The following is a 27,131-nucleotide window of genomic DNA, read 5'->3' on the forward strand; positions in this document are numbered from 1 at the left end:
TTTTTGACTGTGGCTGCCGTTTTGATTCCGACCTGTTCCTGCATCCTGCCTGATTCCGTCCTCTGTTTCCTGTATTGATCCCCTGTCTTGGCTTCCCGATCATCTTCGGTTACCTGACTTGCTTCCGATCCCTGACCACGCTTGGATCTCCTGTCCCGGCTACCCGATTTGCTTCCGATCCCCGACCACGCTTTATTCTCTTGTCCTGGCTACCCGACTTGCCACCTGTCACCGGCCGCGAGGGCTTCCTACTCCTCCTGCCCAGTGAGCACCAGATCGCTGTCTTTTTCCTCTCGCCCTGACTTCCCCGATCCCTTAATAAAGCATTGTGTGAAACGTTACGCATTTGAGTCCACTGCTTGTTCTGGTCGGGACATGCATTAAAGAGAGAAGTAGAAATGCAATGGCAAAGCAGTATTTCCATTTTTATGTAGAAACAAGGCAAAAAATTCAAACATTTACTAGGACTTTACCAATAATTCAAGCTCTTTTCAATCCTTGAAAACACATCATTAAAATTCAAGACTTTTCAATGATTTTAAGTTCGCGTACGGACCCTGAATTTATGTAAATATGATTTAAAAGAATAATATATCTCAAAAAAAAATTTTAAGTAATTTTATGCATAATATTATACAGTATAATGATTGGTAAAATATCAATTAAAGCAACGACAAAAAATCCAAAGAGCCGTTTGGGGGCCAAAAGAGCAGGCCAAACGAGCCGGTTCTCGAAAAGGAGCAGGAATTCCCATTACTATTAAATACTTCATTAACAAATAATAGCACAGGAAACAATATTAATCTTGAATGAATCACCTCCATTGTTGTGGAAACTTCTCCTCACATATTTATTTCCATTCAATTTTTTCCCAACGACACTATATTGAAACTAACATTTCCCTCTGTAGCCTCTTCATGTCCCAACTACTGCAGCTCTGTGACCAGGCTCCAGAAGATACAGCCCTCTGTTTGTTTTGTAATTTTGTCCCCAAAAGAAGCAAATCGCCACTGTTTCTAAGAGTACAAACAAAAATGTACCGACACACATGTTCAGAAAGGAAATGAAAAATGAAAAATGACTGCTTAGGCAAACAAGACCCTACCCAGGGCTTGTCTTGCTGGTGCCAGCAAATCTGCTACAACGTTATCTCACACTTATAAAAAAGTAGATAAAGAAGCCTGCCTCTTCCTGTCAACATTCTTAAAAGACAAGTGTGCTACCTTTCTATTCTTGGTTGGTGCTGACTTTATGATAACATAAATTGTGGATTGTATGAGCTCAAAGGATTTTATGGCAACTATTATTGGAAAAGGAAGTAAACACAACAGGATTTGTCGATGATTATGCGGGGATCAAGCGCTTTAAAATACATTCATAAATAGAGTTCACTTGTCTGCTTTGTACAATTTAAGTCTTATACATGGAGTTTTTGGTTTTATAATACTTTAACCCTCTTGACATGCACTTTTAGTGGCATCAGACCTATCCTTAGAGGTATGGTTTTAATTCATTTTCGGAGTTTGCATGTTCTGCTCGAGCCCGCGTGGGTTTCCTCCAGGCTCTCTGGTTTCCTCACACATTCCAAAGACATGCACGGCAGATTTATTGCAGAGTCTAGATTGTCCCTGGATGTGAATGAGCGAGTGATTTTTTCCGCGTGCCCTGCGACTGGCTGGCAACCAGTTTCAGGTGTCTCCCCATATGCCAATGTTAGCTGAGATGGGCTCCAGGACCCCCGCGACCCTAGCAAAGTAGAAACAATTATAAGGGCTCTTTGAACAGAGATGGGCATTCTTGACACGTACTTAACAGAGAACGTATTCTTCTTCCAACTTTTCAAGGACACCTCGAATGAAGCTCTCCACCTTCCATCCATCCATCCATCCATTATCTGCACCGGTTATCCTCAGTAGGGTCACGTGGGTGCTAAATATAAATGTAAACAACTCACTCGCTCATTCAACCTAGGGACAGTTTGGACAAACCAATTAACCTGTCATTCATGTTTTTGGAATGTGGTAGGAAACCAGAGTGCCCGGAGGAAACCCATGCAGGCACCGGGAGAACATACAAACTCCACACAGGGAGGCTGCGGTAGCACCCCACTTTTAACATTAATTGTTAAGAACCGGAACAGGATCAGGACTCAAATGCGTGTCGTTTCTCACACAAGCCTTTTATTTTACGGGATATGAGGAGTCATGCACGTTAGGCAGCAGTCTGACATGGAATTATAGGAAGCCAGAGGCCGCCGAGATCGATACTAATTGCCAGAGCAGATATCGGACAGATGGGGTCGATACCGGACAGGACGGGAGTGACAGGACTGATATCAAAACAATGGAGGTGATTCATTCAAGATTAATATTAATCTTCCAAAATTAAACAGGACAAACTAGACGGGAACGAAACTGGAAACCTATATTAAACAGGACAAAATAAACGGGAACAATACCGGACAGGAAATACCAACAGGAAACAGGACCGAGTCAAAACCCACGTCTTGCAGAGCAGAGGTTCGTTGACGGACTGACAAAAGGTGCGTGAGAGCACAGAGCTTAAATATCAGAGAAGCCAATCTGTCAACGGGTCGCAGCTGGCGCCACACGGGCGGGGCCAAATGGGCGCTATGGCAACCCTGACATTAATATCTGTTACGAAAACTCTTATCCATAGCTAGCGGCAAACAAGAATTAAGCAGTCAACACAAAAATAATTGTAAGAATGCCTAGTAAACCACCGTATTTACCATTCTGCTAACTACTTTTAATAGTAAGCACAAACTGATGAGTTCCTTCTCTAAATTTCTCATATTAGCAAAATTTCACATTTTCAGTTTTTAGAATGTCAAATCTTCCAATAATTGTATTCATTGCCTGGCCCTACTTTTACCTCTGGGGTCCATCCTACATGGAGACAAATATGTCTCATTCCATTGTATTGATGAACATCAAACACAATTGAGAAATTGTCAAATGTGCCACTCATGGTATGCAATGTCAACGCATGGATGGCTTTTATTTTTTTCTTATATATTCCCCCCCAAAAATATACTCCTTTATGTATTTCAAGAGCCAAGATAAGAAGCCCAGATATTTGCAGTTTTGAAATCCAGCTATTTTCAGCTGAGTCAACTTGCTAAATTCAAATTGTTATGCCATGGTATAACTTTTTTATCACCACATATTGTGCTAGATGACTATTGGACAAATAATATGGTCATATATTAAAATATCTGCTTCCTGCTGGGCTGTATTGCGATTTGTTATCCTCATCTGAACTTATGCAGTGTGATATGTGGAAGTTGTGGTTCTTGTTGCCAGTGTGCTAAGTGCAACCCCCCCAGATACAACGTTCCATCCAGCAAGTATTATGTTTGTGTTGGGAACCAAGTCATCTTGAGGAGACAGAAAAGCGAGAGCTGTTATCGAACACCCAGAATAGATTTGACGCACAACTCAACTAAGTGCCTGCTTAGGGCCCTTCATCACCACCGCAAACAGCGATAGCTAGCAGTTTCTTTCAGAACCAGCAGTAGTAGCACAAAGGGGAGTGGTCTCTTCATGGCTAACAATAGGTCTCACTGGACTTCACAAGTTGCTGAATAGGCATCTTAAAATGGTAACAACATTAAGCTGCATCGCTCCTTTTTCTGACTAAATAGCAAACTTTTCTATGATGAGGGAGTAAATAGTGTTGCAGCCAGTGAGTCTAATCATCTACTACTGATGAAAATATAAAGCTTCATATATGGCAATCTTGTTTTAACATGGTGGAAACTTGAGCGAATTCAATATTATTTTCACACCGAGTGAACAAAATACAACTACTGCTTCAAGAAGATTCATTTTCTTATCACCGGCAAATACTTCAAAATATACATTCTATGTCAATGTAGATATACCCTGCAATGTGATCGTCTAGCTGCTTCCTGGTCCGGCCTGTTGCATACATGCATGTACATAATACACTTAACATTTTCAGCAAGGTAACTGATTCAACTCGATTAAAGAAACGCTTTTTGCAAAGTAATTGCAAAATATTGGATTTGAATAGAGCAGCATGGCAGCTGAGTGGTTAGCACGTCCGTGGCACAGTTCTGAGGTCATGGGATCAAATCGAGCTACCAGCCTTCCTGTGCGTAGTTTGCATGTTCTCCCTGTGCTTGCGTGGGTTTCCTACAGACACTCCAGTCCAGATAATGGATGGATGGAATGGATGGATAGATTTAAATGGTCGTTGAAATGGCACGAAAAGATACACGAGGACGGGGTAGGCAATCGTCGCTGTTGTTTAACTGAAGAGTAAATAGTCGATGAACCTTGTGCGTAAAGCCTTTTTTTTGTGTTTCCACCTTTAGGCCAAGTGTTTTAAACATATTTCTTTAACTTGACCATGGTTATAAACGACTTTACATTTTTGGCTTTTGTCGTGTCAACGAATTTCGCAGGAGTCTTACTAATTTGGCTGCTGCTGTTCTTTACCACTTTATGTTGGCTGTTTACATTAGTTACATTTTCGAAGATATAATATAATTATTACTTAACCCGCTCATCACCTGGGGCTGGTTTTCCCTTAACCACTAGGGTAGTATGTATTGTAAATGTTATTGTTATATTTTTCCTAGCACTATTTTACAATGCACTTATAACTTGAGCCAGTCTCCAAGTGGTACCAGTCACTCCTTGTCAGTCTGTCAGCGAACCTCTGCATACCCAAGGCAAGCACTTTGACTCTGTCCCGTCTTCATCCGTATCCTACTCGTCTGCTCCTGATTTCCCGATCGTCTCCTGCTATTGACCCTTTTTTTCCCACCGACCAGGCTATGATCTCCCGCTCCAGATATCAATCCATTTTGCCCATTTGACATCACTCCGATCTCCCGCCCCAGTGAATCTACTCTCTTCCGCATTCCAATCACGCTCCAGTGAGCTGCTTGCTCCCCCTGTCCAGCCTGGTGCTCGCTTTCACCTGACTTCCTGGATATTCCAATAAACCTTTGTGTGAAACATTACGCGTTTGGGTTCTCCATTTGTTTTGTTTCTGACACTAACAATAGAAACTTTTTTTGTTGTGTCTAAATATCACGTAAGTCATAAAACAAAAAAACAACTAATGTTCAATTCATTGAAAAAAAAAGTTGCCCTGAACTCCGCATAATGTCATTTCATTTGATTTTAAATTTCAGACGAGTGTGATACTGAATTGGTTGCTACATGCAGAACTTGATTTTGTTCATTTTGGTTTCAAGCAATGATCACAAACTGTCACAAACCAGGAACGGAGACGGGACCCAATAGCGCTCGTTTTCTCAGTTTTTATTGATAAAAAAGGGAGAGAAAGGCTTGCTTTCACGATTCGCGGATCGACGAACACGGTTAGCAGTTGGCGGGAACGCGGAAGTGGCACTTCCGTGTTGAGCGAGGAAGATCGGAGACAGGCGGGAATAGTAAGTCGTTGGCCGGGGCTGGAGATCAAAGGCGGTGTCAAGTTTGTAGGCGAGGTCGGTAGCAGGAGGCAGGCAGGTAACGGGGCAAAACAGGTCAGGTAACAGGCAGGCAGAACAGGGGGTAGTCAGGTCCGGAAACAGGTTGGCAACAAAAATCAGGCAGAAAAACAGGACAGGAACAGAGTTGGACGAAAAGGCTTACTGAGCTGAAGGCAACAGTTCGCGTAACGATCTGACGGATTCCTCTTGGAAGCTGGGGGTTTGAAAAGAGAGCAACAACCAATCAGCTGTTAGCGCCAATTAAGCCGTCGCAGGTGCTCTCAATCGGCAATCATGACGCAAACTTTGTGTCAACACGCTTGAATTTTTGTCAGGTAGGCACCTCATTTTGATAGAAACTGGTCCCACACGATATGGCTGCTAAGTACGTCTACGTACCAGGAGGGCTTACCCTCATCCAATATGGCTCCCATGTTAGGGGTTTAGGCATTTTCTATATGGCACAACCAAGCTTCCCAGTTTGCAACCAGGATGCTAGATTTGTCCTCTTACTAGTAAAGCCATTAGAAATATATTGAGCATAAATGTGTCAAGAGGTTAACAAGTTACCTTCAGAAAACGAACCTAAATGATATTCAAGTATTGCAAAATGAAGCGTTTTCATCTTCGAACAGAATTTGTCCTTCTGGGTGTTACCCAGTTAATCTTTACAAACGCAGGACATTCGGTAAGATAGAGGTGTTACGATTAAACACAATGCCAGCAACGAGTGCTTGAATTTGAAAAAAAAAATCATTTAGGAAGAACACTAATAAGAATGTCAAAATAAACTAATGAAAACCATAAGAGTTCACTATAGTTTTGGTATTCTTTGAAAAGGTATTAAGCCAAACATCCACCATGACTTAGTGAGTCAGGCTACATCCTGCTTATGTAACCAAAGTCTGATGTCCAAAGGCCGCGATAAATTAGAGCTGCTTCTCAAGGTTGCCAAGGCTAGAATGTAAGCATTCAGCTTGCACCATAAATCACACACAACACACCTATACAAACAAGAATCATCGGAAATGGAAAAGAACCTGTTTTCTTTGCAAAATCTGCAGGATCACCGTTTAGACAAAGTTAAATAATTTGTCCTTCTACAAAGCCAAATGGATATTCATATTCAATTCTTATATGGGTGCTAAATGCTACTGCACTCTTTTTCATTCCACTATTGTTGCGATACACTTAAAACTTAGGCCAGTCTCCAAGCACTACCTTGTAAATATTTTGCCTATTCATTCTGACATTCTTTTTACATCATTTTTATTTTCTAAATATTTTTGTTTACCCTGGAGTGCCATCTCTAATCATGTTGCAAACAATGTACATCATGTTGTTATTAATGAAAATAAAGACAATCCTAATTCAAAAAGTTGTCCCTAAATGTCAAAGGTGTCACGACCAGAACGGAATCAGTACCCAAATGCGTGGCGTCAAATTCATTGATAGAAAGAGGGAGGCCAGCGCCCGCGATCCGGTGCTCGCTGGTTGCGGGAAGCCAGACGCTCAAGCATTCGCTGATTGTAGTAATCAGCGAATGCTTGGCGCTCATCTCCACTTAGTAATTGGAACTCTGCTTACCGTGTCGTTGGGGGACTTCTGATTGAACGGTGGGCTTCCTTTTTTGCCATCGCCTCTTTTTAGGTATGTGATTGTGACTTTTTTGTGTGTTTCTCGCAGGTTGTCTTGCAATAATATAATTGAAATATACCAGTGACTATATATATATATATATATATATATATATATATATATATATATATATATATATATATATATATATATATATATATATATATATATATATATATATATATATAAAATAAAAAAACAAGTACTATTATCTCACATTTTGTTTTGCAATTTGTGTATCCCTTTAAGTGTGGTGTAACTGGCTTCGACCTGACAAGCCCCAGACATGATGCAGCTTTCAAAATTCCACAAATTCCGTACTTGTTATTTATGTTTAATTAACATTGGGAGGTTTAGTTTGTGAAAAAAAAAACGCTTTGTTGCTGCAATGACAAAACAAATGATCTGAGTGCAAGCAGTGAACTATTTACCCTGACTGGTGTCAACTTTGTCCCTCTTCATGAGCGCCGAGTTATGAGTCACACCCATACACACGCCCACAGTCAGACACAAAGGGCTGTTCTGCAGACACACTTGGTGTACATATCAGGCAGCGAGTGGTCACTGAAACCGGAACCAAAAGTCAGAACACATCAGTCAGAGGGTTTCTGCTGGGGCTTGGTCTGCTTTTGCGAGAGTTTCTACCTGTGACCTTTTCAAGTGTGCCAGGCGCAAGTGGACAGACAAACAGGTAACGTGACGCTTATAATAAATACATCCATCCATTATCTGCACTGCTTATCCTCAATAGGGTCGCGGGGATAATAAATACATAAAAAATTCATAATCTGACTGTAATGTACAAACTGTGTGATTAATTATTTGATTGGCAGAGCAAAAAAAACAATTAAGAAAGGAAAAAAAATTCTATTGTCTTACCTTAACAAATAAATTAAGTCTATGTGCTTCTCCTTTTGAATAAAAAACATTAAGATGTTCTATTATGAATAAAGTCCATGCACAGGAAGAAAAAAGTTTTGACATGCTGTTAGCTTGCTAATACTAGCACTGAATATATTGTTTGGGGCTGAGGTGTACACCAACACTGAATGTTTGGTCTTGCTATCGCACTGAGGCAAGAGATTTGCGTGCCTCACTCTGCATCTGCAGACGCTCAACTCAGCAATATGTTTCATACTGCTCTTTTTAATCAAAAGGATCAATAGATGGATAATCCTCCATTATGGAAAAAAAGACCATGCACCGATAAAAAAAAAAAATACTGGATAGCTTTAATTGCTGTGAACTTGCTAATACGATCACTAAGTCTATTGTTTGGGACCAAGGTGTGACCCAAATTAGAATCCTTGGTCTCACTATCGCCCTCTGCCATGAGCCAAGAGAATTGCGTGCCCTACTCTGCATCTGCAGACGCTCAACACATTTATATGTTACATACTGCTTGTATTTAAAATACTCATAATATAATGTTATAAACAAGCGATTGTAAAAATATTCATTCAAAAATGGTGACGTTCAATGAGAAAGACCATTAACACAGAATATATATTGCCAAATTTTAGTATATTTTAAATTTTATATTTCGATGATGGGCAGCACGGCGGCGCAGTGGTTAGCGCGTGTGCGGCACAGTTCTGAGGTCGTGGTACATTAATAATAATAAAATATAATAATGATAGTAATAACAAATATCATTGTGGAATGTTTACAATTTCAAACATGCAAAAATACTAAAAAGTTTTAAAAATACAATAGAGAAACTTATAATTTTCAATGTCTTTTATTGTGTGTTTTTAACCTGTCTGCCATTTATGTAAAGCACTTTGAATTGCCTTGTGTATGAATTGTGCTATACAAATAAACTTGCCTTGCCTTGCCTTGCCTTATTTTTCAAATGAAAGCGACAATGTTAAATACAATATCGATTCTGACACACATAGATTACCCACAGGAATCAAGTTTGATTGAGCATTTTAGACCAATCCAAAAACCTTGACAAATGCTACTATGGCTCTAAGTGTGTGCAAGTTCAGTGTCTTTTATCTACAAACAGAAACAGTAACAGTATGCAATTTTTTTTTCATTGTAGAGCAATACGTCACATAAACAATGGCTGCCCTCAACATCTCCAATACAACTTTTGCACTTGAGCTGCTTCGCACCCTTAGCTTAACAAACCCCACCGGGAACATTTTTGTCTCTCCTTTGAGCATCAGCTCAGCTTTGGCAATGGTCTACCTGGGAGCCAAAGGAGACACCGCTGCACAAATGGCAAAGGTAAACATTTCTTCCATGTATAACTTCAGTAGAGTACAGAGGGCAAGCATTTTGAAAATCAAAGTGACGGTTTTAAAATCTTTCTCTAGGCCTTGTCATTCCCATCTGGTAACTGCATCCATGCGGAATTCCAAACTCTTAACGCGGGCATTAATTCACCTTCAGCATCGTATATCTTGAAACTGGCCAATCGCCTCTACGGAGAAATTACTTCGGAATTCTTACCTGTGAGTTTTTAGGGCTTGGGTTCTGTCAATGTCTGCATACAGAATGTTACACACTGTATCTTTGTGCTATTATTTTGTTTGCAGCAATTCCTTGATGCCACGCAGAAGTACTATCAAGCCGACCTGAAGAATGTTGATTTTATTGGTGCTCCAGAAGCTTCCAGGGTGGAGATTAACAAATGGGTGGAACAGAAGACTGAGAGTACATTATATCTCCGAAAGAAGGTTCTAGAACGTGAAGTACGTAATTTGCATTATACTGCTTTCTTTTGTTTGATTCTTCTTAGACAAGATTCAAGATCTTTTGAAAGCAGGGACAGTCAGCACTATGACGAGATTGGCTCTGGTCAATGCCATCTACTTCAAAGGCAGCTGGAAGCATCGCTTTGATCCTGCAAACACCAAAGATATGCCGTTCAAAGTTAACCAGGTCCAAGCTTGTTCCCTTGTCTTCCTTTGCACCTTTGTGGGAGCGAACAAGTCCGAGTTGATTCTTCGATCATTTCAGACTGTGAAATCGAAACGCGTCTGTGTTTGATGTTTGTCAGGAATGGACGCCAAAGGTGGAAATGATGTATTTAATGAAGAAACTGCCTTACAACTACATCCCTGAGCTTGGCCTACAAATTTTGGAGCTGCCGTATGTAGACGATGAGCTCAGCATGGTCATCTTGCTTCCAGAAGAACCTACAGGTGGCACTGATGCACTGCTTAAGGTACAAATGTTTACTGGGATCAATAATTTTTTGTTTTCACAGGTTTGACATCGTAATCAGGGGGATTCTAGGTTCAGGTTCAAGCACAATGTTATTACCATTTTTTTATTTCCGATGAATCCTGATTGTCTTTTATCTTTTTTTCAAAGTCTCCATATTACATGTTTTACCCTGGAGTGCGTTGTCTAATCTCGTTGCATACAGTGTTGCCCAACGTTGATATAAATGACAATAAAGACAATTCTAAATGTAATTCTAATATAATTCAAATTGAACCGCACAAAAAATTATATATAATGGTCTGCATTTATATAGCGCTTTTCAAGTCAATGAAGACCTCCCAAAGCGCTTTACAATGTGCTTCACACTTACCCATTCACACACACACTAACACACCAATAGCAAGGCGCTGACCTGCTTATTGGGGGCACTAGGGATTCAGTGTCTTGCCCAAGGTCACTTCGACATATAACACGGAGAAGCCAGGAATTGAACCTGCGATCTCTTGATCCCAAGACGAGCTAATACTGCCCATAAATAAAACAATTTACACAATTTGCTTATCGGTAATATTAAAATCATCATTCAGTGACTGAGTTAACTTTAATCTTCGAGGAACAATGACAAGCAAATACAATTCGGTCTGCTACTATGGAAACCACCAGTGACAAAAACAGAAAGACAACTTCTCACATATGGGTTGGAATCCGGCCCTGTTTTCCACAGTGTGGTTCGTTATGGGAATGCAGAAAGTGCCCTGACGCTGTTGTCTCGAAATATATGGCACACACCCTCTCTTTTGTTCTCCTTTGCAAAGTGGGGAATATGTGCAGCTCTATATAATCGCTATCTTACTTTGCGGTGATCTCATCTTGAATGGTCACATATTCTGAAAACAGAGGACCTAGACAACTTGGAGTAGAGCAGAAAACAGCACAGCTGAAAACGCCATCACGTATGTGTGGGGTTACGGCACCGTTGGCGTTCGAAAGGTGCCTTATTTTCATTAGAAAACTTTAAAGGAATTATAAACAACTCTAGATAGATAGATAGATAGATAGATACTTTGTTCATCCCCGAAGGGAAATTCACATTTCCAGCAGCATCCCTGAGCTGAGAACAATAGAGAACAATCGAAAATAACACGGGAGCTGCTGGAGTGGCTGCCATTCGTGACGGCGCCGGAAGAAAAGATTCAATTTGAATCATGTACAAACAAACAAATAATTGAATCATGTACAAACAAACAAACAAAATATTCATGTTTCAATAAGTGGAGTGTTAATGAAATTGGGGGAAAATAATTTCTGATACTGATATAACCAGATAAAACTAATTTTAAGTTACCTGTCCAAATGAATGTTGTGCCATCTCACCTTTCCCACTCTCTCTCCTGCAGTTGACTTGCTGCTGCTCGCTCCTGAAACTAATACTTACCTCTTTGTGTATTGCCTGCATATAATTACCAGTAAAGTGGTGTAAACAGCTCTTTTGCCATCCAAGATGGCCACCCCGGAGGGGTCATGTGGTCTGTGGGAACTATGTACAGGGATTGGGGATAATGGAATGCGGCCACATGAGTGTAGTTCATTTTAGGCAAGAAGAAAATAAAAAATAAGCTAAGACACGATACACATATTTGCTACCTTGTCCCCTGCTCTCAGGAGTAATCTACTAGGGATAACAGATTGCAACCAAAACAAAGCAGTTTGTTTTAGGTGGGCTACAATAGCATGCTTAAGCGTCCCGAAAGGGAAAAAACAAAAAATACTTTGCCAGCCCCTGCACCTACCAATAGTCCAGAAGCAATAATATATCTCGGCCACAACAATGCACTTCAGTTTAAGAATATCACACTTCCTGACAGAAAGTGCCTTCTGGTCCTGGCTTAAACAGATAGGAATTAGGGATAATGGATTGAGGCCACGCCAGTACAGTTCATATTAAGTGGGTAAAAAAACAGAAAAAAGAGCCACCAGGCTTGACAAAAGTGAACTCTGCCAGTACCCACTAACATCAATTTGCAGAGAGATAATGGATTGTGGCTGAATGAGTGAAAGTTCTCTTTTTGGTGGACAGAACAGCAAAAAAGACCCGCCAGGCTTAACAAAGCAGCAATGTGCAATCAAGGATAATGGATCGCGTAGTAATTTTAAACATGCGATGCACTCAGGCAGCAAAGTGGCGATGGATGACAGTATTATTAGAAATGTTTGAACATTTGTTAAACTAAAAGTCAGAAATACAGCTCTAAAAAAACACAGGCTGCCCTCTGCCAGGTCTACAGAACATCGCAGAATACATTATCAAAGTAATAGAATACAATACAATAAAATTTCTTTGCTACCTTTACTATCTCCGTTAAACTTCTTCTCCTCTCGCCGAAGCTGATCGTCGAATTCTCTAAACGTTATCAGTGGAGAATAATCACACGTATTCTGTGAGAGGTTGGCGAACATTTTGCGTTGCGGGCAGCATTGGGTTGAGCGAATTGCACAGGGGCTGGGCTGAGGGGGCAGGGTTATTTGGCTGATTGATGTACCGTATTTTCCGCACTATAGGGCGCACCGGGTTATAGGGCGCACCCCCAAAAAATAGTTTTTGGTCCTATATCTTCCATAGATAAGGCGCACCGGATTATAAGGCGCTACTATGGGAATGTCGACAAAACAGTCAGATGATTCAGTCAAACTGATTACCCCCTTAACATTCCCAAAGCTTGCAAAGAAGCAAATACGTGTCGTAGACACGTGCGGATGTGGTGTCCGTACGATGTCACTCAAATGCATCATTTCAAATATCATTCGGAAGGTTAAAGTCTTGGGATTCAAGAAATGCCAACCATTCCTTAGTTTCTATTTTCTTTTTCGCTCGCAACTTTACTGTGCATATGACAATAAACACTTGGAATTGAGTTTAATTCACTCAACTCATCACAGCAACATCAAGATCGTTCTAAAACAAGATACCGGGAAAATATAAAACCGCATAGCTCACCTAAGTTCTCACGTTCAATAATGATACGCAATCATGGTCTTCTTACAACCGTGAGTGTAGTAAATCCAGGAGAGTAAAATATTTACAAATACAGACTAATGAAACATGTTTCTTTATGGCGTAGTTTAGCAAGCTTGCTATTCAGTCATCTTTTTCGGCCAATTGCAGGGTTTGTTTCGGCCCTCTGGCCTATCCGAGGCTCCGAATAACTTCAGCCAATAGCGATCAATTTAACGGATGATTGACACATCTTTTTCGGCCAATTGCAGGGTTTGTTTTGGCCCTCTAGCCAATCCGAGGCTCCGAATAACTTCAACCAATAGCGATCGATTTAACGGATGATTGACACATCTTTTTCGGCCAATTGCAGGGTTTGTTTTGGCCCTCTAGCCAATCCGAGGCTCCGAATAACTTCAGCCAAAAGCGATCGATTTAACTGATGATTGACACATTGGTTAGCCAATGAAACGCCGGTATATAAATCCCAGCATACACCGCGGACTACTCCACGTTCGGGGGGAAATCGAGTCGGCGGCTGTTGCGTAAGTTGCGAGACCTTGCGATTTAATAATGAGCCATATATAAGGCGCACTGTATTATAAGGCGCATGGTCAGCTTTTGAAAAAAATTAAGACTTTTAGGTGCGCCTTATGGTGCGGAAAATACGGTACTTAATGTTTTGTATAAGCCAACAGAGACTATTAAATCTGATTTCTCTGCAATATATGAGGAAAAAAGAACACATATGCTAATCCATTTTTCTTATGTACATTTACCTGCACAAGTTATGTTTCATTGTCTATTTGTTTACAATTAAAAAATTTCATCAAATTGTTTTTGAAACATTCAAATATACAAAAGATATGTTTATTTAAAAAATAAAAATTTAATTCAAAGCAAATCAAAAATGATGAATAAATTATATTAAAAATCAATAAATAGCAAAGTAATATATCCCTTTTTAAGCACTGAATCTTGATGAATGAAATTGATTTTAAAAAGGCAAGTACAATAAAAAATGTATTGCTATTTAAATGTTGGTCCTGAGCGCAATGAGGAATATAGTCTTTCTGTGGGTACATGAAGGCACACAGGCTAAGAAGCTGAGGTATGAGCAATCCAGTTGAGAGCAATGGTAATGGCTTAATCAGAATGTCTGTGCCTTATATTTTGAGTAAAATAACATTGCTATGGCTCCTCATATTTTCTCTGTTTGATAAATGGTGGTCAGCAAATGCAGCTTTTGGAGAAGCGGTTGACTTTAGCAGCATCCAGTGGAAATATTTAAACTGCATGTCATTGTTTGAGGCTCATTTTTCTCTTGCGCTCATCTCTGTCAGGACCAGAACAGAAGGAGGACCCAGATGCTTAACGTTAATCACAAATTTACTGAGATATAGAGGAAAATCAGCGCCCGCGATCCGGTGTTCGCTAGACGAGGAAAGCAAGCCTCTCACGGGATCAGAGCGTGTTCTGAATGCGGAAGTGGATCTTCCTGAGCGGGAGATCGTACCGTGGTTAGACGGGAAAAACAGGTCGTTGCCCGGGACAGGAGATCAAAATGTGGTCGGGGTCAAAAATTGGGTCGTTAGCCGGGGAGGGAGATCAGAACGTGGTCGGAGTAAAAAAACTGGTTGTAGCCGGAGACAAACTGGGAAATCAGGAACGGGCGAGTGGAAAACGGGTGATAAAACGGGACCAACGATAGTCAGAGTCAAAAATGCTTGCCTTGTGTAAACAGAGGTTCGCTGACGGACTGACAAAGGGCGAGTGAAAGCACTGAGCTTAAATAGGAAGAGAACCAATCAGGTAAGCAGCAGCAGCTGGCGCCAAACGGGCAGGTACAGGTGAATGTAATGAGTAATCATGACAATCTCAGTTTTGTCTTGCTGCTCGGATTAAATTTGTTGGCAGGCCGTAGTTTACCCACCCCTGTTCTGAAAGGAAGTCATGTATAAAAATATGAAAAACTGTGCCCACAGTGTTGTAATCAGTCACTAAATCGCAACTACTTGGTGCTTCAGTTATTGACAAATCAATCTTAACATGGGATAACAATCCTGTTTTTTTTTTTTGTATAAATCATTTCATGATCTGAACTGAACATATGTATGTCTAATTTTCCTGTAGCTGGAAAAAGAGCTCACGCATGAAAAGCTTCACGAGTGGACCAACAGAGACATCATGGACGTCCACTCTGAAATTATTGTTCATTTGCCTAAGTTCAAACTGGAAGAAGAGTACGAACTGAATGAGCCGTTGGCTAAGTTGGGCATGACAGACATATTCTGCGCAGCAAAAGCCGACCTTTCTGGAATGACCGGCGAAGGAGGACTATCTCTATCTACTGTGGCCCACAAAGCTTTTGTGGAAGTCAACGAGGAGGGCACCGAGGCGGCAGCAGCTACCGCTGGTCTTGCCGCTTTCTGCATGATGAGAGAAGAGCACTTCACGGCAGACCATCCCTTCCTTTTCTTTGTGAGGCACAATAAATCCAACTCCATCCTTTTCCTTGGAAGGTTCTCCTCTCCTCAGTAGCGACGGCGTTAAATAAAAACAAATTGAATGGTAAAAATGCAACAAAGACTGTGTTTCTTTTGACAACATATTCAAACACGCTTAAACTAAAACAGAACTCGCTGGATGAAAAAGGTGTTGACTTGGCAGTATGAGCAACGAGATTACAAAATTTGCCTCTCGTATACACGATTTTACGTGCCAAACTGCAGGGCGGCGCTATTGTACACAGCACCACTAAAAGTGATGTTTTCTTCACTTCCGGTTTCTTGTAAAAAAAAAAGTGGATTATTTGAATAGCACGTCGCCATGTCCATGCGGGTAAAATGGGAACACAGTTGTTCTACTTTGACTGGAGGTGGCGTGACAACTTGTTTTATCCTCTTTTGATGGGCTGTTTTCTTGAGATCATACCTGTCAACCTGTATGTTTTTGCCATACAAAGTATGTTTTATGCATTTTAAGACGTGTATGACGTACAAAAAAATCTGTACGGAAAAACGCAAATTCGTCAATTATGGGTACCATCCGGTAAACACCGACTATCACGAAACGGCAAATCAATCAAGTCAAACGAGTTCGCCGCAAAAGCCTCTATCTCGGTATCGTTTTTTTCGTTGCAAACGAAGCGAGCGGTTTGATGCTACTGTGCGCGTGCGTCTGCCGCCTGGGGATTTCCCATCATGCATCATTCCGGAAAAAAAAATGGTGTAAGATTATTTTATATTTTGTACAGGAAAATACTACAGTTTGTACGGGCATGGAGCTGTGGAGGTTGACAGGTATGTGAGATATAGTTATGATCTAACACACACACACACAGTCCGTAGCTAACAAACTGCACTCTGGTTTGTTAAATTGGGGACACTGTCTGGTCTTATATTATAGCAATCTGATCTCTAATATTTCAGTTATTCCAGTGTGTAGGTGCATTCGCAATGACCGCAGCAAGGCTTTAGGGCTGGGACCTTAGCTTGGCCTTTTGGCTGAGAGTAAGTGTCCCAGCTCCTAGGCTTTGTAGCGTATTATGAACTGACCGATAACGGATAATGAATAACGAAGATAGAACAATAACCCTTAAAAAACCGTCTTATGTATGGCAAAAGTTTTAAAATATATCATTCATTGAAGGTGCGCCTTATAACACGGTGCGCCATATAGTGCGGAAAATACGGTAACTGTAGTGAAGTGACAGTCCAAAATATTATTTTAAATTAGTTTTGGTTTACTTTGACAGGTATTTAGTGCTTATTTCAAGTAAAAATACCCAAGTTCTCATAATTTATTTATTTGTTTCTATTTTTTTTATTTTGCTTGATTCAACATTTGAATATACATTACCATACAAACATCTTACCACAGTACAACCAGACTGTACGACAAACCAAAATACCAATAAAGAAAAAGATAAAAAACAAAACACTAAATTAAAACATGCCAGGGGGAAAACAGAAAGTTACATAAAATGCCAAAATGTTTCCAAATATTATTAGTTTTAATTGCCTTCTGGTCCTGGGAAAGCTTTATGGATATCGTAAAATATTTCACTTCACATTGGAAGGCAATGAAAGATTTTTTTTTTCTTGTAAATTTTCTTTTGTGAATGTAGAATTTTGCTATTGAAGATGATACGAATGAGAATAAAGGCTTCCTTTGGCTTAAACTTACATGTTTCTGAGTCATATGTGCCAAGTATCCTCATGTTGAGGTTTTTGAGTTTTTCCTTGCCCTCGTGTAGGTTTTAGATCAGGGGATGGTGTCATCATAGTCTGTTGTTTTGCAATTGTCTGTGGTCTGTGCAGCCCCTTGAGACTTTTTGTGATTATGTGCCATACAAATAAACATGACTTGCCTCATATTTATTGCACCAAGTAAAACGTTGAGTTTTAATTTGAAGGCGGAACCGGAACTTTTGTCTTGACGTCATCTTTCAGTTGCTGTTTTGTCCTTAAAGCACAAAGCTGGACTGTGAGTTGTGTTTGTAATTATCATTTAGGATATTATACCCTTTAAGCACGTTCCTCAAGAAGATAATATAAGGAATCTAAGTTTCTATGCGGAGGTACACATTTACATTATATTGCTTTCTTAAGCGCAAAAGTACTGAGTTAGCTAACAACGAGTTGAAGCGAAGTTGAGTAAAAGCTCGTCACGTTCCGCACATTTTCATCTATAGATGGACATCAATCCAGTCACGTTACATTAGACTTATACAGTATAGTTATTTACGTGTCGTCATAACTCGTTTATTCATTCTTTCAATCAGCCGATTGTACCCCTTTTAAAGATTCTAATTACTTTCAAATATTAAGTGATAGTCAATTTTACAAACTCGCCACATGTTTACTTGCAAAAAGACAGACGATATAGAATCAATACAAATGTTATTTGTGTAATCGGGTTAATTTTATTTTCCAAATGACACAAACACATTTTCAGCATTTTTCTTAGTTCTTACCCTTCTGATACTAAAACGATCCGGAGTAGAGTCCAATTGGGCAAGACGAGGTCAGTTTTTTTGCATTTGTGTTTTTCCCCTCACCAAAATTGTAATATGGCAAACACAATTTAAAATAATATAAAAAAAGTATCAAATATTGTAAAAACGTCTAAGTTGCGATGTGTGAATCACTACGCCTGCATACCCGAAGAGTCAACGTCCAGCCTCCGGAATTCGTCATATATCATGCAATTATACAAGAAACACTAAAATATAAAGTACTTTCTTTCCTGGTCAATCGATTGGTCTTTCTTCCATGAGAGGTCCTGATGAAGGTGCTGGTGACTGGAGGTTCGGGCTTGGTGGGGATGGCCATACAACATGTGGTCAAAGAGGAAAGGGCAAGAGGCAACCGAGAGGAAGAGGAGGAATGGATTTTTCTTTCCTCCAAAGATGCCAACCTCACGTGGGTGCAACACCATTTAACCGATGTTCAAAATGTTTTAGAGCTATGCATTTATTCTTCATGTTTTTTGTTTGCTTGGCGCTTTTAGGAGCATAGAGGAGACACGGCAAATTTTCAGGAAACATCAGCCCACTCACGTTATCCATCTGGCTGCCATGGTCGGGGGGCTCTTCAAGAACTTGAAGCGGAACCTGGACTTTTGGGTATAAATACAAGTGTGTGCACCTTTTTGGCCTTATGTAGTTTTGAGTTTAGCCTAGCATATGTTGTCTCTGCTTTTCAGAGGAATAATCTCCACATCAACGACAACGTGCTGCAGGCTGCACATGAAGTGGGTGTGGTTAAGGTTGTTTCCTGTTTATCCACCTGCATTTTTCCCGATAAGACCACATATCCCATCGATGAGACGATGGTAAGTGGTATCTGCGTTTATGGCCCCTGTTTTGCTGTTCTAATTTATTGATTATATCGGGAAAATGTAGTGACATGCAGTCAGATTGACAAATAAAATAATCTACATCTTATTCATTTAATTGGCAGAGAAAGAAAGCAATAAAAACGTTTTATGTCTTATATAAGTATATGTGCTGTTCCGTTCGAACAAAAGCCTCAATAAATAGGTCATCCTACATTATTAAAAAAAAGGTCAATGTAACGAAAATAAAATTCTGGATGGCTAGACTTGCTAATACTATCACTAATTCTACGGTTTGGGGTTGAGCTGTGCACCAAATCAGAATCCTTTACCATCGCCCTATGCCATGAGGCAAAAGGACTGCGTGCCTCGTTCTGCATCTGTAGATGCTCAGCACAGTAACAGGTTACATACTAATTGTTATAATATTTATTCTATAATGTAAAGATTCAGCAACTGTGAAAAAGAAATAAAAATGTGAAGTTAAATGAGTAAGAACTTTGAGTCTGAAGAAATACTGTACAGACGCTGCCCTACTTACGAACAAGGTTTTGTTCGGAAGTTGCTTCAATGCTATATTTTGTATACAATGTATGTTTAAGGTTTATATAAGTATGTTTAAGGCTTGTATAAGTAACATCTATTGTTTTGTACTAAAAAAAATAAACATTTTATAAAATAATATGCTCTATAAAGATAAACAAAGTTAAGTGTAACTTAGTTCCGGAAGATAGGCTTCAAAAGGTCCTCCTCCGTGTTGGAGAGTGGCCGAAAAAAAGCGATCCAAACATTTTCTCAACCGCATCAAGCTTTCTTATTCCACTTCAGTTTCAAAAGAAACGGCTCACCTCTTCTTTACACTTTACACCAACCATATTGAATGGATGCGCGACATATTAAACAATTAAAATGTCAAAGTTCTTAGCGCGCTAGGTACGGTACACGTAGTACTGTATGCTTACACACGAACTAGGAAGTAGAAGCCGGATTTCTTCTTCGGTGTGGATGGTGGGTGACCTCTCACAGCGCCACACACCGGTAGTGTGGAAAGAAGCACTACAGTAACGTCCTTTACTCAGAAAAAGGTGCACACAATTCAAAATCTAACTTACAGCAATGTCCGGATATTTTTCGACATTCCGATAAAAATGTTTATATCTACCGTTAACGTAAGTCGAATGGTCGTAAGTCGGGGAGCGTCTGTATAACCATTTAATTCTATATTTTCATGATGGCAGGTAAGGTACAGCCTCACTCGTCACCCCCTATTTGCAGGTCATTGAGCAAATGGAACTATTGGGCTTTTATGTATTTGTATAAAAACATATTTTCAATAGATTTCACTTTTTGGAATTTCCATGTATCAGAATCTCTTGTTTTATATTATTTGTTATAATGTAGTGTATTTTAGACTATCTTAATATTATGCTTTTGCTGTAGCTTTACCTGTATATTGTAAAGCTTTTCTTATACTTTTATACAATTTCCATGTGTAGCATAATTCTGTCTGGAAACTTATTAGAAATGTTAATTTTGATGTGGGGTAGATTATTTCAAATGATTTAGATATGGTTTTGCTCTAGATTTCCTGGTATATTTTAAATCTTTCATGCTGCCAAGAAGCCTATCCAGAATGTGTTTTCCATCTTTACTTTTAATGGTACATTTATTATTGGCTTTTTTCGACACGTTTGATAATATATTATGATTTTGTTGTTGCTTATCGCTGTATTTTATATATTTTTTGTACTGCTAAGAAGCATTTCCTAAATATTTTGCTCATGTTTTCCACAGATCCATAACGGCCCTCCTCATGAGTCCAACTTTGGCTATGCCTATGCAAAAAGAATGTTGGATGTCCATAACAGGTAGGCCAATCAAGCATGCGTGATTCATAAGTTTCTTACAACTGGATTTAAAAACCCCCAAGAATGTTGAAGACCTCAAGAGTGCACTTTTCACCCACACACATATATATATATATATATATATATATATATATATATATATATATGATTGGCTGGCGACCAGTTCAGGGTGTCCCCTGCCCACTGCCCGGAGATGGCTGGGATGGGGTCCAGCCCCCCCGCGACCCTAATGAGGATAAGCGGTACGGCTAATGAGATGAGATATATATATATATATATATATATATACAAGCTTTCTAAAGCTTGTGAAGATTAACAAGCTGAGGTCAGAGGTCAATCGAGTAGCCTACCCAAATGTAAGACTTTTTGATATTATTTGTAACGATTTTTTTATTTTCATTTTTCAATAGTTCAAGAACATAGTAAACCCTTAAAGGTTTTATTCAATGTCAAGATTAGAAGTATTAGCTTTTGTTAGGATCACAAGGTTCCGGTCATCTTTTTGTCACGTGTAGTTTTATTATACTTTAGTTGTTCTTTGGAATCAGATATTGCTTTAATTTGTTCACACTCATCTGATCAACCACAATGATGTTGTACAGGGCCTATTTCCAGCAGCATGGCCGCTGCTACACGGCTGTGATCCCCACAAACGTGTTTGGTCCCCATGACAATTTCAGCATTGAAGATGGTCATGTCTTGCCAGGCCTCATTCACAAAACGTATATTGCCAAAAGTAAGTGGAACTGCTCATTTACTGTACTGTAATAAACAATAGTGCGGCGCCTTTAACTCATTCAGTTCCAAACCATGAAGAGATTTTATTTAAAAAGAAAAAGTTTGGCGCAGCTCATCAGTAAGTATCAAGCTTCTGGGAATGGTAACAGTGTGATAAAAAACAATACGACGGCACGAGTGGCTTTAATCAGATCTTTGTCCACACATTGTGGAAGCCCCAACTTCTTAGTCTTGCTTCCTGTATCCAGTGATTGAAGGGTGTAGACATCCCCTGTATCGTAGTGAAACAGTGTGGTCAGAGTAGCGAAGATACAGTTAATTCTTCAAGCTTTTTTCTTTCTAAAAATATAACCAAGTCCATTCATCATCGTCAGCTCAGACACGAATGACGGTTAGTGGACGTCCGCAGAAGGGCCATGGCGACCTAAATCGTGTGATCACGTCAACGAAAGCATAGGGTGCTGAATAGTTGTTGCAGAGCCCATGCATAAGTTTAGTGTTCTTACATTAAAAACAAACACCGAAACGCATCGTTTTCTAAAGACATTTTCTCTTTTTTTTTTTCGGAAAGAGTACATTCAAGAAATTTAACAATGTTCAATTGTTGTTTATTCAACAATGGTAAAAGCTATAAATGGATACTTGCTATTTTTACCAATGAAAGAGGAGGGTTAAAACTTTGTCTTATGCCTGTATAATTACAAAACATAATTTTCTGTAGGCCTTCAAAATGGCTGGCACCATGTTCTTCCCGTTTGAGAGAAATGTCCGGCATTGAATGAGTTAAAAAATTATATGGTTTAATGCTGTTAGAAAATAGGTAGCATTTTCCGATATGCAGTCAACTCATAAAAATTGATTCCTTTGTAAATATTTGATCGTTAACACAACCGGTTATGTATTTGCACTGCTTTGCTGTTTAGAGGAGGGAATGCCCTTGGTAGTTTGGGGCTCTGGCACCCCCAAAAGGCAGTTCATTTATTCTTTGGATTTGGCACGTCTCTTCATCTGGGTCTTGAGGGAATATCCAGAGGTCGACCCCATTATCATCTCTGGTAAGTACTTTTGGTATACACATGAAGAATAGCCAAAATACATTTTTCTTTTCTCTCCAGTTGGCGAGGAAGATGAAGTATCAATCAAAGAAGCCGCAGATGCAGTGGTGGGAGCGCTGGAATATAAGGGCGAGGTTATCGTATCCTCAATAACTATACTCTTAACTCAATCATCTTAAGAGCTTATAACTAAATTTGAATCAATACTTATCTTTGTGCGCCATGAATTCCACACTACAGAGCACACTTGATTATAAACTGCATGAGCAAATTTAATATAAACTCAATTTTGTTTTTGTACTAGTTGCACCGAATTTTAAAGACACGGGCCTAAAAAGCCATAGAATGAAGTCAATCCCATTTCCTTTATGGAAAAAAAAATCAATCGGGAAATGTCTAGTACAGATAAGTGACACATTGTGCCGTGATTAAGAAACTAGTTTGCAGAGTGTGTTTGCAGCTGTCAATCTCAACTAGCACAGCGCTCAATATGAAATTTGCATTAACACATAAAAATCATTAGTCATGAATTCTCAATCTTTTTAACAAGTAGTGTCAGCTGATTGACTACTATTGACTAATCGGGTATATTTGTCCGATATACAGAGGCTGCCCTACATACGAATGAGATCGTTTCCGTACAATCATTCGTAAATTGCTTCAGTGCTATATTTTGTAGGTTAAAGGCTTGTTTAAGTAACCTGTATGGTTTCTTACAAAATAAAATAAACATTTAATAAAATGATATGCTCTATAATCATGAAGTGTAACTTTTGGAAGATGAGCTTCAAGAGGTCCTCCTTCGTGTTAAGAGAGTGGCCGAAAAAAAGTGATCCAACCATTTTATCAACCACATCAAGCTTTCTTATTCCACTTTTTAAAAAAAAAAAAACTCTCTCTTTACACTTTACACCAATGATATTGAATGGATGCATGAGACAAAGTTCTTAACGTGCTGGAGATAGTTTAGACATATACAGTATAGAATGTTTACACATAAACTAGGAAGAGGAAGCAGATTTTTTTTCCTCCCGAGCAGATGTTGGGTGACATATCACAGCACCACAAGCCGGTAGTGGTAGAAAGAAGCACGAGACCAATGTCCTGTACTCAAAAAAAGATGCACACTTTACAAAAACTTACAACAATGTCCAGAAACTTTAACATCCCGAAAGTAATGTTTTATCTCAGGTCAAATGCTTGTAAGTAGGGGAGTGTCTGTACATAAAGCGGACCGAAAACCTTTTCATCATATGTCTATGATCAGTCCAATAACTCACCTTGATAATTATAGTGTACCCCGCTTAGTTAGTAACTAATGTGCATGTACGATTTTTTCATGTAGAAGCATTCGTTTTTCTCCTTTATCACTTTTTCATGTGTCCAAGAGACTTGCGATCAGTCCATGGCGGCGTAAGTGTGGATTGTATTTAATTGTCTTTGACATTGATAAATGTTGTGAATCAAAGGGCTTCTGAAATTTAGTCACTACTGCACATGGAGGTTGGTTATGAGAATGTCTTTGTCGCACTCCTGCGTATACTTGTATATATTAGTGCCAATTTAAGCAATATTGACAGCTGCCCTAGTTTATTGAAATAGACTGCTGCGGCCATTTGTCAGCGCTTTATTCATTTTTAACCAACATTCAAAGCACTTGGCAGAAATCACATTGCGTCATTACCCGCCGCATGACCTTGTGATGCTTTGTTTTAATAAAATAGTTGGATTCCTCTAGTCCACACCAGTTTTATAGAAGCTGCTAGGGAACAGCAGAGGAGACTCGCTGGGTATGCACCGGGCCAACCTGCCAGGAAAAAAGCAAAAGAATAAGCAGCATCGTTTGTAAGCCAGTGTTTGAAATGTAGAAAAAAAGGAGTTTGTAGTCATGAATTTATAGTAATCATTTTGTCCCACTGAAATGTCCTTGACCATCACCCTAAAGTATGATAACAGTAAATCGGACGGGCAGTTTAAAAAGACGGCCAGCAATGCAAAGTTGCGACGCTATCTACCAGATTTCCGCTTCACACCATTCAGACAAGGTGGGGCCACAAGAAAGATTCAATTCTGACATTTTTGAAAGAATGTTATCAACTTACTGTATTCTTCCAGCACTCAAGGAAACCTGCGACTGGTTTGTTACGCATTACGACACAGCCCGAAAGTGAAACCAGTGACCAAGTGTGGATCAAAACGTCAGAGATGCCAGATTGGATGAGAACCGAGCTGACAGTGTCTGGCAGGCATGAAAATCTCACCTTTTGGAGAAATTCACCATTTAAGTCAAAAAGCGTGACCTACTTCAATTGCATAGATTCCAGGACAAAATGTTGAGGTGGAGGGTGTTTTTTGTGAGATTTGACCTGAATGAATTGGGCATTTGAGCTTGTGCGTGATGTTAAGTGTAGTTTGCGCAGGCATACTGTAGCTATTTGTGTGTTAAAATTAAATCTCACACTATTTTCATTTACGGTACCAGAGAATGGAGAAAACCAACCTGAAAGATGTAAACGCAAAAAATGGAAACAAAGCTTTGGCGTATCCGTTGATGAATCGAACATGAAATATATTGTAAATATGTTGGTATTGTGTACATAGTTGTCAATAAATGTTATGAATTATGGCCGCATGTCTTCTGCAGCATTTGTCACTTTCAATGCTTAATTTGAGCCAAGTAAAAAAAATTAGGGGTGCACTCTATACACTTATCGGTATTGCTTTCACACCCTTTTCACTTTTTCAACTAACTGGTAAGCGTGTCCGGAGGAACCAGAATTTGATTTGCAGTTAGCATCTTGCTATTAAGGGATCAAATCATGTTTTCCTACTCAAACACACCAGCAAGCCGTGCTAAGTTAATGTTTTTGGTTCAATTTATAGGGATCAGAATTTTCCGCGGAACCGCGGATTTCCGCTGTTTTTGAACCCCAAAGGTCATTCCCGTAAATCGTCTAAATTCGATGAGAAAATATTTTGGGGGGGTGAGGTATGATACGTGACTGTTTCATCACCCCAAGTTAGCAGTTAGAGATCGCGAGAAAAATCGGCTAAAAGAAGCGCAGCGCATTAGATCTATAACACACAACAAATAGATCGACTCCTAACATTGGTCGATAGGTTCGCTGATAACCAATCAGCGGAGCTTTTGTTCAGAGCATTGGCCTTCTCAAATATGGCGCTCCTTCCGGTCTTTTCAAACGGTGAAATGAGTGTTTGAAAAAGTAAATATGAAAATACTAAGAAAAGAAGACGAGGCTTTTGTCTCCGAGATTGATAAAGGAATCAAGAATAAATTGAAGTGGTCATGGCTGGAGAAGACTGTCACAGACTGACATGTATTTTCTTTAAGCATGTTCAGTTTGTGCATTCTATTTTCAAATTAATGATGAATGGTTATTAATGTATATATTTTCATATATATTGTTGATTAGTAGCTAAATACAAGGTCCATCTTCATCATCAAAACACAACAACAATGGTGATTGTTGTAACATTGTAATCCCCCAATTGTTTTAAACATCTTAAAACTGAAAAAAATACATGGTTTCTGTTTTGTTGGATTTAATTCATTCTAGTGCAATTTTCATAGCAAATAGAATAAATGCCGTTGGCTTCGGGTGGGTTTGCCCCCCTGAGCCCCCCACCGGACTCCGCCCTGGACCTGGCCGGGGCCTGCGGACCCTGGCTATTTCAGCTGAAAATGAAAATCTCCATTCTGATCCCTGAATTTAAGAGACATTTAGCATTTCCTAGTCTTAAATAACGATCATTTAAGTGTGCTTTTCTTTAAATACTTGTTGGTCAAGAAATTTGAATTTTACATGACGAGACTCCCATTGAAGGAGCTTACACTATTGTCTGACATATTACCGCTAAAAACTAAAACCTTGTGAAAGGCTGGGCAAAACTTGAGAAAAACGGAGTTTGGTCAGTTTTTGTTTCTGTAGTTTGTATTATGTGCTTTAATCACACCACACAATACAAGACGTCTAGTGGTAAAATATCACAGCGTCCCTTTAAGTTGTAAGTTGTGTTTAAGGAAACTCAAACACAACTCACAACTTAAATGATTCAAGTTTGAATATTACGTAGTTTACAATTAAAAAGGACCTCAAATCATTACATTCTCATATGTAAACACCCTACATGCCCACACCTTGTGTAAATACTGTGTAAATTATCCTTTATCTTTCTTTTTTTTATCCTCACGGTAAAATGTGAACTGGAGTGCCTCGTTTAATTTCGTTGTCACAATATGTTTGGGCAAGACACTGAATCCCTAATGCCCCCAATAAGCAGGTGTGTGAATGGCTAAGAGTGAA

The 27,131-nt window shown here is 39.4% G+C and overlaps 2 protein-coding genes across 3 annotated transcripts; both read left to right on the forward strand.

Moving 5' to 3' along the window:
- The first annotated feature begins 7,649 nt into the window (after nucleotides 1–7,649).
- On the forward strand, nucleotides 7,650–15,859 carry serpinb1 (serpin peptidase inhibitor, clade B (ovalbumin), member 1). The gene is made up of 7 exons (XM_088349255.1): nucleotides 7,650–7,820; nucleotides 9,180–9,367; nucleotides 9,457–9,594; nucleotides 9,679–9,796; nucleotides 9,882–10,024; nucleotides 10,143–10,310; nucleotides 15,438–15,859. Exons 2-7 carry the CDS (start codon nucleotides 9,200–9,202, stop codon nucleotides 15,843–15,845), a joined length of 1,143 nt encoding a protein of 380 aa, XP_088205381.1. The 5' UTR covers nucleotides 7,650–7,820; nucleotides 9,180–9,199; the 3' UTR covers nucleotides 15,846–15,859.
- Nucleotides 15,860–17,751: 1,892 nt separating this feature from the next.
- On the forward strand, nucleotides 17,752–25,438 carry LOC148355069 (GDP-L-fucose synthase-like). 2 transcript variants are annotated; one of them, XM_088350080.1, is made up of 10 exons: nucleotides 17,752–17,792; nucleotides 18,586–18,730; nucleotides 18,819–18,933; nucleotides 19,014–19,142; nucleotides 20,940–21,013; nucleotides 21,616–21,749; nucleotides 22,675–22,806; nucleotides 22,867–22,946; nucleotides 24,752–24,851; nucleotides 24,922–25,438. In XM_088350080.1, exons 2-10 carry the CDS (start codon nucleotides 18,594–18,596, stop codon nucleotides 24,975–24,977), a joined length of 957 nt encoding a protein of 318 aa, XP_088206206.1. In that variant the 5' UTR covers nucleotides 17,752–17,792; nucleotides 18,586–18,593; the 3' UTR covers nucleotides 24,978–25,438. The 2 variants fall into 2 exon arrangements, with proteins under 2 accessions (XP_088206206.1, XP_088206207.1); XM_088350081.1 differs by having other exon boundaries at nucleotides 17,756–17,886.
- Nucleotides 25,439–27,131: the final 1,693 nt, after the last annotated feature.

The sequence above is a fragment of the Urocampus carinirostris genome, chromosome 12 (genome assembly GCF_059441175.1).
Source record: "Urocampus carinirostris isolate Australia breed hairy pipefish chromosome 12, RoL_Ucar_1.0, whole genome shotgun sequence".
Classification (NCBI taxonomy): Eukaryota; Metazoa; Chordata; class Actinopteri; order Syngnathiformes; family Syngnathidae; genus Urocampus; species Urocampus carinirostris.

What these genes read in the sequence shown, in the direction of transcription:
- serpinb1 (XM_088349255.1), top strand. Translation starts at nt 9,200, where the DNA reads ATGGCTGCCCTCAACATCTCCAATACAACTTTTGCACTTGAGCTGCTT. An exon ending in CCGCTGCACAAATGGCAAAG is followed by an intron (nt 9,368 to 9,456) that starts GTAAACATTTCT and finishes ATCTTTCTCTAG; the next exon opens with GCCTTGTCATTCCCATCTGG. An exon ending in GCACTGATGCACTGCTTAAG is followed by an intron (nt 10,311 to 15,437) that starts GTACAAATGTTT and finishes ATTTTCCTGTAG; the next exon opens with CTGGAAAAAGAGCTCACGCA.
- LOC148355069 (XM_088350080.1), top strand. Translation starts at nt 18,594, where the DNA reads ATGAAGGTGCTGGTGACTGGAGGTTCGGGCTTGGTGGGGATGGCCATA. An exon ending in AGCGGAACCTGGACTTTTGG is followed by an intron (nt 18,934 to 19,013) that starts GTATAAATACAA and finishes TCTGCTTTTCAG; the next exon opens with AGGAATAATCTCCACATCAA. An exon ending in CAAAACGTATATTGCCAAAA is followed by an intron (nt 21,750 to 22,674) that starts GTAAGTGGAACT and finishes TTTGCTGTTTAG; the next exon opens with AGGAGGGAATGCCCTTGGTA.